Source organism: Pteropus vampyrus, unplaced genomic scaffold (genome assembly GCF_000151845.1).
Source record: "Pteropus vampyrus isolate Shadow unplaced genomic scaffold, Pvam_2.0 Scaffold266, whole genome shotgun sequence".
Taxonomy (NCBI): domain Eukaryota; kingdom Metazoa; phylum Chordata; class Mammalia; order Chiroptera; family Pteropodidae; genus Pteropus; species Pteropus vampyrus.
The window spans coordinates 1,130,876-1,144,757 of NW_011889047.1; the positions used below are offsets into that span (position 1 = coordinate 1,130,876).

The window sequence follows — 13,882 nt, forward strand, 5'->3', positions numbered from 1 at the left end:
TCTATATATCCTAGGATTTAATAATTAAAAATAATACAACTCAACTGCATCCGTCAAAAACAGAGAATAATATTATGAAATCAATTTCAATACCTGACTTTACAGGTGAATAGACTGAACCGAAAAAAGCACGCGCTTCCCCTACACAAACTGATTTCTGACTGTAACTACCCAGAACCACGCTGCTTCCCTGTCCCCACGCCCGTATTCGAAGCACGACATCGGACTCCTGAACGGACTCGGATGAACGACGGCGTAGTCTGGAGTCACGCCGTTCCCCGGGGCCGACGCACACCGGAAGCAGGCCCCACACCGCAGAGCCGCCCGCCACCGCCGCACGTAAGACCCCACGAGATGGAAGTACGTCTGGCGATATCCGAGCACCCAGCAGCTAGCACCGCTTCACGTGCTGAGTGCGAAAACAAGCTATAAGCAACTTTTCCATCTCCCAGAGCACGTTTTACCAGTGGGCAGAAGCCTGAGGTTGAGGTGAGAGCTTGTGGGGCTGCAGAAGAGCTCACAGGCTTCTCCGGCATTTATCCGAATAAAACCATCATGGGAAAAAGCATTTAAAACAATCATAAATAATATAATACTCCAAATTGCACGCATAATTATTCCCTTTACCATGTAGAATAAAATAACAGCAACTTTTAGATGATGTATCCTTAGGTACTAAAAAATGACTCGTTTGCTGTGGTAAGCAATATATAAATCACTCTAAAGACGTCGGTTTTCAATTAATACAAAGAACCGCATTTTTAACATAAAGTGCCAAGAAATACAACCTTATCTCACTATCCGACCGTGGAGAAAACCTAAGCTCTTTACTGACATTGGCATGCTTCTCAGTCGTCCGTCCGCCCGGTCACTCTTCCAGGCATTAAGTGAGCGTTCGCTGTGCCGCACCGCGTCACACAAGGCTCTGTCACCAAGTGATTCCTTCTCAGGACTTAAAAATTAGTAAAGAAAATATATCTCATTGAAGCTAAGCAGGATAAGTATAAAACAGATGACATTCTTCACACATATAAACATGTAAGTCTCAGGAAGACTCAGACGACACCCAGGTCTCCATCAAAGAGACGAGATTCAAATCTCATCAAAGAGACAAAAACATAAGACGACGTGAGTCGACACCTACGACACTCCGGCAAGATTAGAACCCAGCATTTCCCAAGAAACGTCTCATTCTAGGCACTGTTTAAAACAGCATTAATATCAGTCCTAACCCCCAAAACTGAACCAAACGCGCGCATCAGCGGACTGATGGTAACTGAGGCCCACGCGACAGACCGTCCCAGCACGAGCGGGGACCGACGGGTCACACGTGCGGCGGCTGTCGGCCCCAGACTCAGAGTCGTCTGACTCCAAACCCACACTGAAACATTTTCACTGTTTGCTAGAAACACTGTCTTCTAAAAATCACAGCTTTATTCAAATCCACGAAGTATGAGAACAGAACAAATTAGCGAGTCAATAGAGAACACAAATTAAAACGACGAAAATGTGTCACTGGGGTCAAATGAAGAAAAATCTTACTGAGGCGCTAAGGGTTTTGAAAAAAGAATTAAAAAACGCGGGTAGACTGAACATTTCACTCCTTTGAAATCATTTTCCTTAGCGTCTGCCACATGCTCGGTGTCAGGTATCCTGGCCGGAGCGGGGAGAGATGAGCTGTCTGCCCTCGGCCTGCTTCCCATGGGGCCTGTGCTGCAGCCCTGACCACTGTCGAAGTGGTTTTTCTTAAAGTCTGGGGGTGGCTGTCACCCCGATAAATTTAATGAACACAAACAGGTAAGTTGTGGGCGGAGAATCCGGGACACGACTTCTCCCTCTTCCTTTCAACATTCTCGCCGCTGGCTGACGACGATGGTCGAGGAAGGGACACACGGCAGGTCTGCCTTGAGGTCACCTTGCTCCAACGCCCGTTCCCTCCAGAATCGGGGGCCATACTGTACCACACTGTCCCGAAGAAGTCTGCACAGTCCGCGTCACAAAACCAAACGTGCGGCCCGGGCCTCGGCGGCCTCCGCTTCGCTGTTTCCTGGGTCCGGACCTGACCCCAGCAGCCCGCAGGCCTGCCCGCCACCGTTCCCTTCAAAGTCAAAGTCTGCCGTCCCCCAAGGCCACCTCCCGCTGAACCGTCCTTCTGTCAAGTCCCTTCTGCAAAGGGACCGAATGCTCTGCTCGAGTGCCATCCTTCAGGAGGCGAACAGTGGCCTGAGGCACACTGTACCCAGAGCACTCAGCGGACGGCCTCACGTCTCCGTGACCCGTTCCACACCCCCATGACGTAAGACATCACGAGCTCCGCGTCACCAGGTCCCTTGCTAGGCTCCCAAGCTGACCCTCGGGGTCATGTCACACACCCCGAGCACGACACCCGAAACCAGCGCTGTGTGCGGCCGCGGGGGAGGGGACAGCCGCACCACCTCCTACAGGTGCTGGGACCAGATGCTGAGGGACAGCGACCGCCCAGGCACCCAACCGGCCTGACGGAGCACCCAGGACAGCGGCACCCACGGAGACCTGAGGGAAGGCGTCCCCGGGCCCGCCGCGTCCGGCTGGACTAGACGAGGGGTCCGCACCGCCGCGCCGGACAGTGGGCCCCGGAGGCCAGGGCACCGCTCCGAACCCCGCAAACCCCGTCACGTGCTAAACGTTGACAGACTGGGCAGCGGTCGGGCATTTAACCACGTCATCTGCTCCTGCCTCATCTCACTCTGACCCCCATGTGCAGTTCGGACTTGGGGGACACCGAGTTTCCAGTCACTTCCACGTGTGCTTCAAACAGTGCTCGTGGCCCCAGGAACCGCCCTGACACACCCCGTGCCAACGCGCCTCGTGCGGGGACACTGGTGAACGAGTGTCACCAATCCCGAGAAAACGTGAAAAGCCCTAAAATGTTGTAACTTATACACGAAAGAAGTTTTGAGGCAGGTTTTCCCAAATCTGACGATAATCCTAAAATATTCGCACAGCATGACTTGTGAAGCTAAAAGAAAATTTTCTAAATTACCAAAAAAATGTTAAATTATTCTCCCAATCATGCTAGCAGAAGACTGAATTATCTTTCTATCCTCTGCATGGAAAATGATATTACGAAATTGTCATACAGAGATCCAAGAGCATGTAGCCAAAAGACGTAGCAAGGAAAAAAAAAGTACCTTAGGGATGTTTCGGGGATTTAATTAACATAGTATTATATTAACTTTCTGGATTTGTGTGATGTTTATATTTTTCAACTTTTAAAACTTCTTAATTTATGGTCATTTCTTTTCGCAATCCAAATATTCGCTCTAATGCCCAGTTTTCTTTAGGGGCGCCCTCCTCCAGCCTCATAAAACGCGGACCTGCTCGTACCCACGCCATCACAGGGACCCTGTGGGCGGCAGGCACATCTGAGTGAGTCTGGGAACATCCCTAAGCGTTTCAAGAAGATATGCTACTTGATTTTTTTGTCAATTTTTAAAAGTTTTTAAATTATAATAAACATTAAATAAAATTTACCATTTTAACCACTTCTAAGCGTGCAGTTCAGTGATGTTTCGTACGTTCACGTTATTGTGCGACCAATCTCCGGGACTTTTTCCTCTTGCAAAACTGAAACCGCCCCCATTAAACACTAACTCCCTGTCCCCAAGCCCTCACAACTACCGTTCTACCGTGTTTCCTTTGAGTTTAATGATTCTAGGTACCTCCCTAGAGGAAGGTACCTAGAAGTGGAAACACAGGACTCATCCTTTTGTGACTGGCTTATTTCACTGAGCGCAATGTCCTCGAGGTTCATCCGTGTTGTAGCAGGTGTCGAAATTTCCTTCCTTTTTAAGGCCAACAATCCACTGTGTGTACAGGCCACACTTTGCTTATCCGATCTTCTGCCCACGGGCACTGGGATGCTCCCTTCATCTGGCCATTGCAAATAACGCTACTATACACATAGGTGTAGGAATCTCTCTAGTCCCTGCTTTCAGTTCTTCGGGGTAGATATCCAGAGTGGAATTCTTGACTCTATTTTTAAGTTTTTGAGAAACCAGCGTGACGTTTTCCACAGTGGCTGCACCAATTTACACCCCCACCTGCAGTGCACGAGGCCTCCGATTCTGCCACAGCCTTGCTGACACCTGTCATTCTCTGAATTTGTTGTAGCCATCCTAATGGGTGTGAGGTGGTATCTCGCTGTGGTTTTGATTTGCATTTCCCTGATGATGAGTGATGTTGAGCACCTTTTCACGTGCTGTCGATCTGTGTATCTTCTTTGGAGAAACATCTGCTCAAGTCCTTTGCTCAGTTTTAAGTGTTTTTTGTTGTTGTTGTGAAGTTGTAGGAGTCTTTTGCACATTCTGGACAGCAACCCCTTATCAGATATACACTTTACAAATATTTTCTCTTATTTCCTGGCTTGCCTTTTCACTGTTGGCTATGTCCTATGACGCATAAACTGAATTTTTCAGGACAAATATGAATAGCCAAAATAAGGGAGAGCGGGGAAAAGGGCATCAGTATTAGTTGGGGCAGTATGGGAGGTCAAACAAAATCCTGACTCGGTCCTCCTGTGTAGACTGAAGGGTGTGCGTGGAGAAAGGGAAGAAACGTGATGGAAGGGGGTCCCGAGAGGGCTGGCTTCGAAAGAGCCTCGGGTGGCAAGCTCGGGACTGTGAACTTCATCCCAAAGTTCTACTGCCAACGCGGGATTTTAATCACGGAAGTGACATGGGAAAGCGCAGGAACGTACACTTTAAGACGCTGTCACTCTGACGTCAGTACAGAGGACGGATCGTAGAGGGGCTCTTTCGCAAGACCCAGTGTACACCCCGCCCAGGTCTGCTCTGGTTACACGGGCGGACAGCTGCCCCCGCCCGCCATCCCCCAGGGCTGGACCTCCCTGCCACAGACCAAACTGACTCTCCGCCTCGGTTATTTGCTGTTAGTTGTTTTGGAGAAACCCGCCTGATCAAAGTAATGCCGCAAAGCTACCGAGATCCAGGAACAACTTAACATGTAAACATTCTGAGACGTACCAGCAGTTTTAAAAGTGACTGGATAAGAAAATGTCTTAAATCTATGTGAGCACATTTTTTTTGCATGATGGCTAATACAAAAGAAAATATTTTTAAACAGAGTCATTTTATCATGAAATAAAAAAACTTAATCTGATTATAAAAATACTTTTGCGTGAGAAAACTGGTTCTGCTTTGTAGGCATTAAAATATCAGTCTATCGGCATATTTGAAAAGTAGCAAACATGAAAACTATTCGCAGAGATAAAGGCATCTTTCTAAGTTTTTGTCTTGAGATGAGATGGTGAAACCAGGGGCGGACGCTGGCGCCTAACCCGGAGCCACTGCTTCTTCCTCGTGGCAGGTGCCACGACTCCAGGCGCTCTCCTTCTAGAAGCCCTGCGCTCGGAGCTGGAGCGACTGTCCCCCTCCTATGCTAGGGGAAGCCAACTGGCACGCCCATCGTGACCATCCTGTTCCTTCTCAGACAGAAGGTGCAGACCGAGGGAGGGTCTTCGTCAGATTAGGCGGGGGCGATCCAGAGGGGACGCCTAGAGCACACGGGGCCAGGGCCGGTCTCCACGCTCCGCAAAGTCAAGCCTCACGTTCTGCCCTAAGCTGACGCGACCGAGAAGCAGAGACAGCGAGTGGCCTGCCCAAGAGTCCGGGCTCGGGGGCAAAATCCTCGCGTTCACGGCCCGGCCCTGATGCGAGCTGCTCCATTTCCGCTTCCTCACCTGGACAACGGGGCTTCGCAGCGCTGCTGCAGGTTCACTGAATCAACACACACGACGCCCTTCATGGGCAGCAAGTACTAGGTCGGTGTTTCTACCATTATTTGCAAATTTTAACCTTTTATACAAATGCACTGAGATCTTTGCTGCGTTTTACTATTTTTGTCCGGTTTTTATCCACAGAGAATGTCCTACACCTGTTTCTTTTCTTAATAGCATAAAAATAGTAATTCTTAAAATTTTCTTTAAGAAAAAAGTGGGGATTTTCCGCAACCTTCTGGGCTTCACTACATTTGCTCATTCGTCGTTTCTACAAGCGTTACTAGCCGGGCTCTCATTTCATTGCATAAAGATGTCATTCATTATATCGGCAATCGCTCGTTTCACTGAAACTCTGCAAGGTTCACAGTTAACAGAAGTGTATTCCTTCATTCAGTACAAATTTAGAACCAGAACCCTACAGAACAAAATACTATTCCAGGAATAAATTTGCAAATTTTAAAAGAGAAATAATTTAAATATATGCTACATGTTATACTTTAAAATGTGTATGGGGAAAATGTAGTAATTCTTTTTAATCTGAAAAAAGTATATTATAAGAAGAAATATTTTGAGTGTAAAATCACTTCTCTTTCTGACTTCCTTTTTATAGAGTATTTAGAGTATTACACAGAAAAAAAGAACCGAAGTCACACATCTTTCGATTTGCCAGTAATTAGCATAATCTAAGCATCCTTTCCTTCTATTATAATTTCATATAAACACTTTATGAAGAAAGTTCAAGGAGAACATACTCTAGAACTTAGTTTTCTCAGCCCCACAGTAAAAAGCGTACGTACGGGAAGCTGAACAGGCAAAACAGCGTGAGGACAGTCACAGAGCAAACGAAACCTGAGTGCCTCCACCGACATTCAGAAAGGTATTCTAAGGCTGTGAGAAATATTAAGTCCATCTCAAAAAATTCACATACGCATGTAATTAGGAAAGTAAACGCAGATGTTCATATATATTTTAGATAAACTCTCTAAGTGAAAAACGGCACATAAATTCCAAAATAAGGAGTTTTGACTATGATTGATCTAAGGACCCTGGACTTTAAAAACCCTCATCCTGAGATCAGTTTCTAAAACATCCCTAGAATGAATCATTCTTTTGTCGAGAATATGTTCTCGGTGCTTATAATTACTCCAAAATAAATCTTCCTCTTCATCACTTTTACCATTTCCTGTCCAGTTGTTTTGAAAGTCTGAGAACGGCCCTTACTTTGTTGTGTCTCTGCTCGATGTTGTGTTCCATGAGTCATTCTTGACGATGTTTCATGATCTTCACAGATTAGAGATATGGGTGCTTTCCCTTTTACTCAATCTTGTTCATGTAACGTTCACTTTACCCCAGATACATTCGATGTTTTACCATTCGGTTTTAAACTATGCTAAAACCAAAGGAAACATTCATTTACTTCAGTTGAAAATATTAGTCATACAGGTTCTATAAAAAGTGTCCAGCAAAAAAAAACTTAATCCCTGGCTATTTCACAAACATCACAGAGATAGAGTTTTTGCTTCAATTTTAAAAGACGGAGCTACTACAAGTGAGTGATCGACAGTGTGGACACAGCGACCACTAACAGTGTCCTGATGCCTTCTGGGGAGACACAGATGGCCAGAGACACCGAAACTTTCACCGCATTGATTTTTTTTTAATACCAAACAAGACACTAGAGATTGTGAAAAATCCATTCAAAATATCGTATCAAATCTCATTCAAAACCTTTCGCATTGCTCTCAAAGTCCAAAGCCCGTACACGTGACCTAGAAGGTCCCCACAGGAAGCTCCCCTCACCTCCCCTATCCCCCGCAAAGACCCCCCCCCCTCTGGAGCTCCCCACCTCTTTCTGCCCGCCTCCCACCCAGCAGACTCATCCTCCAGGCCTCGGCGTAACTGCCACTGTCTGGGCGGGCCCTGTCCCAGCCCCAGACAAAGCCAGACCCTCTCGTTACATGCACTAATTACACACCGATCTTCCTTTTTAGCACTTTTTAAAAAATGTTTTCCAGTTTCAGTGAGATACAACTGACAAGCAGCACTGCTAAGTTCAAGGTGTACGGCATAATGATTTTACTTACACATACCACAAAATGACTGCCATGATACATTTAGTTAACAATCCATTATCTCATACAGGGTCTAAAAAAGAGAAAAATGTTTTCCTTGTGATGAGAACACTTAGGATTTATATGCCAACACTACAAAAGCAAACAAAAGTATCCCAAAACAAAAAAATAAGAGGAACGACTGAGCGTACTCCACGAAACTACTGTTCAGATCGTCCTGTAACCAACTAGCTTTCTGCTGCTCTCGATGGAACTGTCCACGCCCGCTCCTCCCTGCACAGCGTCCCCCCAAGTGCGTCGCAGCCCCCCGCATTGTGGCCTGGGTTTCTGTTGCTCCCGTCAGCAGCAGCAGTGGCGCGCTGGCTCCTGCAAGGGCCCCAAAGCCCCAAGCCGAGGACAATGGCCCTCAAAGGCCAGCTGGCATTAGAATTACACAGGCTGAGGGCCTGCCCACGAGTTTCGGATTCAGGAGGCCAGGTGTAACCTCCACTTTTGTCAGGGGACCCACCTGGAGGATCGGGACCTAGGTCAGGTGTCAGTGTTGACACCTCTCAACAGCCTCCATCACACAAGTTCCTGACAACCTACACCACGAATGTAGCGCGGGATTATACACCACGGATCGCTGTCCTTTCATAGTTTCCTGTCTTCTTCCTTCACCAGAAGATGACACGTCCCTCGAGGGCAGTAAACACAGACTGACTGCCCTATGACTCACAGAGAGCGCAGGGCAGGCAGACTCACCCACCTGGCACACAGGCCTCCCGGACGGGGCCAAAGCGGGTGACATGACTTTTACGATATGGAGCAAATTTAATTACATTAAAATTTTCTATTTGCTAGACATTACACTAGACATTTTCAAATATACACAGTCAACAAATACTGAAATAGTCTTATTTTTTTATTGTTTGTCATTTGTCTTCCCCTGTTAATCAAACATTTCCATTTTGTTCTTTATTTTACGTATAACATTAAAATGCCTATCATCAAGAAATGTCTACACCCTAGAACTTTAAGTGTTATTAATACCAGGTTTCAGCTTTTCCTGAACATCAGTATTACAGAGACCAATTTTTGTTAACACTTTTGTCTGTGTAAAGCAAGTGGCAAGTCTACGGCCATACTACCCTGAACAAGCCCGATCCCGTCTGATCTCGGGAGCTAAGCAGGGTCGGGCCTGGTTAGTACTTGGATGGGAGACCACCTAGGAAGACCAGGTGCTGTAGGCGTAATCAAAAAAGAATAAGGAATTGTAAGCTGACAAGGTCCTTGCAATTTCTGAGGTTAACCAAGGGTTGCCTCGCTTAAAAAAAATAATAAAAAAAAAAAACAGTTTGAAGTATTATTTGATTAACACAGAAAATAGATTTGGGTGATATGGAATGACGCATTCAAATATTTATAAAAATTTAAGAGTTAATTACCGCTGTAGCACTAAAACAGCATGCAAAATTTTTCACTTTCTAAGCCCTGCACTCGATTTCACATCCACATATACATTTTGCACGATTACCCATCATCATACAGCAAGCCCAAAGCTGCTTGTTACATGTGCCTCAAGCACAACTGTCACACTTTTCAAAGTGTCCAACGTCTCCAATTGTTTTCAAATGTTTGAGGGTTTTAATGGCTGAAATATGTCAAGCTTTGTTAATATTAGATGCTGATTGTTTCCAGAAGACTATGCCTATGTCTCTGATTTATTTATATTTCTCTTTCCCGCTCCCTCAATCTACACACACACGCGCACACATATTCACATGCATGTGCTTTAAAAACTAGTGTGTTTCAATGCCAAAAGCTCTCCTTTTAAAAGGTTTACCTTCTTTTTATTATAAAAATTATGTAAGAAAATTATAGAAACTTTCAAAACTACGGTGAGGAAAATCGGCTCCAAGCAACATACACTTCTAAGTACATTTTAATAATAATAATTTTTAACTTTAAATATAGAACATACTTGTTACACTAAATAAATGTTCAGAGAAACAGTATATATTTTTGATGTTTTTAATATAAAAAGTCTTCATATCATTAAAAATTATGTATAAAATTTCTACTATAAAACCATATTCACAGAAATGAGTCTGACCAAATATAAATTCATTTAAAACCAACCTTATACAATATTCAAATACTATATTAATATATATTCAATGTTGAAGAAAATTTGATTTCTTTCCCTTCCTTGAACCCACATTTTTCTTCATAAATAGAACTGCTTCTTAAGTGTACAGTGTGAAGAAAAAATTTACTGCAAACTTAAAAGTTCTTCTTCTACTGTTTGAAGACTTCTTTTCGTAAAATGTAATAAAAATATCTATGTAATATAAAGAATACTTTATAATCAATAATAATTAAATAAAATCAAGTCTAAAATTGCATTTTTCAACATGCTGACGTCTAAATAAATTTTCAAGGCTTATTTGCCAAGATTTTTACAGTCAAGGACCTTTATTTTGTATTTATTCTCCCTCCCTGTAATTTACTTTATCTTTTTAAACAGAATAAAACTATTACGAAATTAAAATGCTAACATTTGTGTACTTTATATTTTACTTTCTGGCTGTTTTTTGTCACTGTAAACCAGAAAAGTCTCCCGCACTCAATCGGACGCCGTCTTACCTTCTGGTTTGTTGTTTTTCCTCTTCAGCCATTTTTCTACAGTCTCTGCACTAACACTTTCAGATACAAATTCATCTAATACCTGGGGGTGAAGAGAAAGATATGCCTTCACTTTTTCATCTGTCAAACCTGTAAAAGAATTAAAAAGAATAAAATTAACTCTTATGACATCTTCATATGCATAAAAGACAGAAAAATGACACGTCATGCTAAGATTGATTTAAAATGTAAATCTAAAAAGAGTATAAAGATGCGTATACATACAATGGGATATTATTCCTCCACAGAAAGGAATGACGTTCTGATACATGCTACGACGTGAAGGAACCTTGAAAACAAGTAAAATAGGCCAGACACAAAGGACAGATACATGGTTCCACTTACGCGAACCGTCTAGAGTAGGCAAAGTCACAGAGACAGAGCAGAGGAGGAGTTAGCAGGGGCTGGCGAGGGGCATGGGCGTTAGTGCTCACTGGGCGCGGTCCCCCTTTGAGCTGAGGCTTAGTTTGGACGAAGACGAAGCAGCGATTGCACACACCGGGTATAGTTAATGCCACTCAACTGTACACTCGATACGGCTAAAATGGCAAATTTTATGTTACATACGTGCTAGCACTATAAAAATATTTGAAAAGGTAAAGTTAGAACTTCAGTGATTTTACATTACAGACGTCACATCACGAAGCGCAGCTGTTTTCCGACAGTAAATGCCAGCGTCACGTCGGAACAGGTGCCGCGTCCCAGAGCTGCGCAGTCGGGCCTTTTACAAAGTATGTATTTTTCGTGTGTAAACAGTTATCACAGATTTAAAATTCAAGGTGCACGAAACTCTAGTAATAGTACCAAACAGAAGAATATAGCACTGGTGCAACTCAGGTGCTTTAATACCTTCAGTGAAGAAATCCTTATCTGTCATTGTTTACAAGCTCTTTTTCTCAGAGGCACTAAATCCAGTGATGAACGTTTACTTCAGAATAATCTTGAAATCAGTTCACTGATATTCTATGTATGTAGTTAGTTTCACCAAAATAATTTTCATGATCTAATGATAACCGTACTTTAATATACACAGGATTTTCCAAGTACTTTTGCCTGTTTTCACATCGAACATATAAAATTTTGTTTTCCAATTGGTGGTTCAAGTTGATATGCCATTTCATTGACTCCAAATCACCAACAGTGACAGTCACCGTAAATAATTCCACAGCAGAAGGGTACCATTGGGAAGGCAGCCCGTTTCTTCCGGTGAATTCGGCACTTAAATGGCCAATCTTATAGATAGAGATCTGGATATGTAATTATATGGTTGTAATAGAGTTTTAAAAAAATTGAGAGCCTTGTCTATGTTCACCCTGCAAAAGGGCCCCCGTGATGTAAAATTCAATTCGAGAAATCCTGCAAGGTGCCTAACACAGAGACTCATCGCAGTGAGAGCGAGGCCCCCACGCCCAGAGCTGGTTCCACTCCCCGGAGGCAAAGGGCACAGGACAAAGCAAGCCGACAGGTGCAGCGCCCGTCCCGAGGACAGACCACGCGCGCGTTTTCGTTATGTTCTCCACAGCGGTACATATGTGACATCTGCTCCCTCCTTTAAATTTCCTACCATCTCTTTCGTGACACAACACTACACACAGTTTTCACCCTGACTTCCTGTTTGCTCTTCACTTCCGCCTTCTCTGCAGTAATCTGTCATGCTGATGCTGGACCTGAGTCAGGAGTCTCCATGCGTCTTTGATGTCCAGACCTTGGGTGTTCTCTCCCATCGCCTCAGGCTCCATCTTGACTGCAAACTCAATGCGTCATCCCCTTCCCACTTCTTTCCAAAGTGATTTTAACTCTCGTCTTTCCTTTTTCTCTTACTCTCCATTTTCTCAGAAACCCGGGCTGAAAGTATAAACTCATAACTGACTCATCCCTCCGCGTCATCTCATTTTATCTTAGCACACTAGTATTTATTTACACGAGTCCTATTCGCCAGGTCGCAAAACTACATATCTGCAGAATGACTTATATCTGAGATACACAAAAATGCTTAAAACACAAGGAACACCACCCAATCCAAAATGACTCAAAGATCTAAACTGACACTTTGCCAAAGAAGACACAGATATGACAATTAAGCATCTGAAAAAAATGCTCAATTTTTACTAATGAACTGAAGTTAAAATAAGAAATGAGATTCTACTACATACGTATAAGAACGGTTATTTATAATCAGAAAAACTGACAGTATCATTTGTTGGTAAGGATGAGGCATAACAAAAATTCATTCATTGCTAGTAAGAACGCATAATGGTAATCACTTTAAAAGACTTTTTGGCAATTTCTTATAAAGCTGAATACGGTCTCACCACGTGACCCAGCAGTCACGCTACCAGCTATTTACCCAACTGATATGAGGACTCGGGTCCACACGCAAACCTGCATGTGAATGTTTACAGCAGCTCTGTTCACAATCACCCAAGACGGCAAGAACCCAAGGAGCCCTGCAACAGGCAAAGTGGATACACAAGGTGTGCGGTGTCCACAGAATTAAACGTGATTTGGCAACAGGGAGACATGAGCTAACAAGCCATAAAAAGACAGAGATTGCTCTTAAGTGCATACTGTTAAGTGCAAAAAGCTAGTCTGAAAAAAAGCCTGCATATTGTACAATCCTAATCATACACAACTTTCTGGAAAAAGTCAAAACTACACAGAGAGAGAGGAAAAGCGCAGTGGCTGCCAGGTGTCCCGGGGGAGGAAGCACAGCATCCTGCTGGTGACGAAAGTACTCTGTACCGTGTCATAATGGCAGACACGCGACCCTCGGCCTTTGTCAAAACTCAGAGAACTTCACAGCACAAAAATAAACTTTAATGCGTAAATTTTTTTACTTTAGAAGGACGGAAGGCAGAATGTGAGAAAATAATCTAAATGTCTGAAACAGTCTCGCCGAAGGAGGCGGAGGACAAGGTGCTGACCTGTGTAACTCTGGAAATGAGTCTGTAAGGCCAAAGGCAAAGGAACTGCACACAGTCGCAGGACTCCAGTGAATGAAGGTGCTGCCCCGTGGGGGAAGGGTCCATAATCCAGACACTGTCATTCGTGTTCACTGGAACTGAGCAGTTAAATCTGCGGATGGTGGGAATGAGGTTGCTCGGTGGCAGCGTGGGATCTCGCAGACGAGCAAGAGGAGCGGCCCAGAATGATCCAGTTTAGAAGGAACAGTAATTTGGCTGGCAACCTGAAAGGTGCATACGGAACAGCTTCCTTCTGATGCTGAGTAATTCCTAAAGAGGCAGACAGACACACAGACAAAAGCCACAGCTATACCTCCTACTTCAGGGTTCTGTCAGGGAACCACGGAGTCCTGATGGAAAAGATGAGACTCATTTGGTTTTAACGCATGGTAATGCGAAAT

At 44.1% G+C, this 13,882-nt stretch overlaps 1 protein-coding gene and 1 non-coding gene across 2 annotated transcripts in view; one reads left to right on the forward strand and one right to left on the reverse strand.

The window, feature by feature from the left end:
* PDE10A (phosphodiesterase 10A) overlaps positions 1 to 13,882 on the reverse strand; it is a 193,373-nt gene that overhangs the window by 95,796 nt on the left and 83,695 nt on the right. Inside the window, exon 2 of the mRNA XM_023520439.1 lies at positions 10,480 to 10,608. Within this exon, the coding sequence (XP_023376207.1) occupies positions 10,480 to 10,608 (129 nt within the window). The remainder of the gene's footprint in view (positions 1 to 10,479; positions 10,609 to 13,882) is intronic.
* Positions 8,965 to 9,083, forward strand: LOC111729518. Its single transcript, XR_002776262.1, has one exon. It is a non-coding gene; the product is annotated as a 5S ribosomal RNA (ribosomal RNA).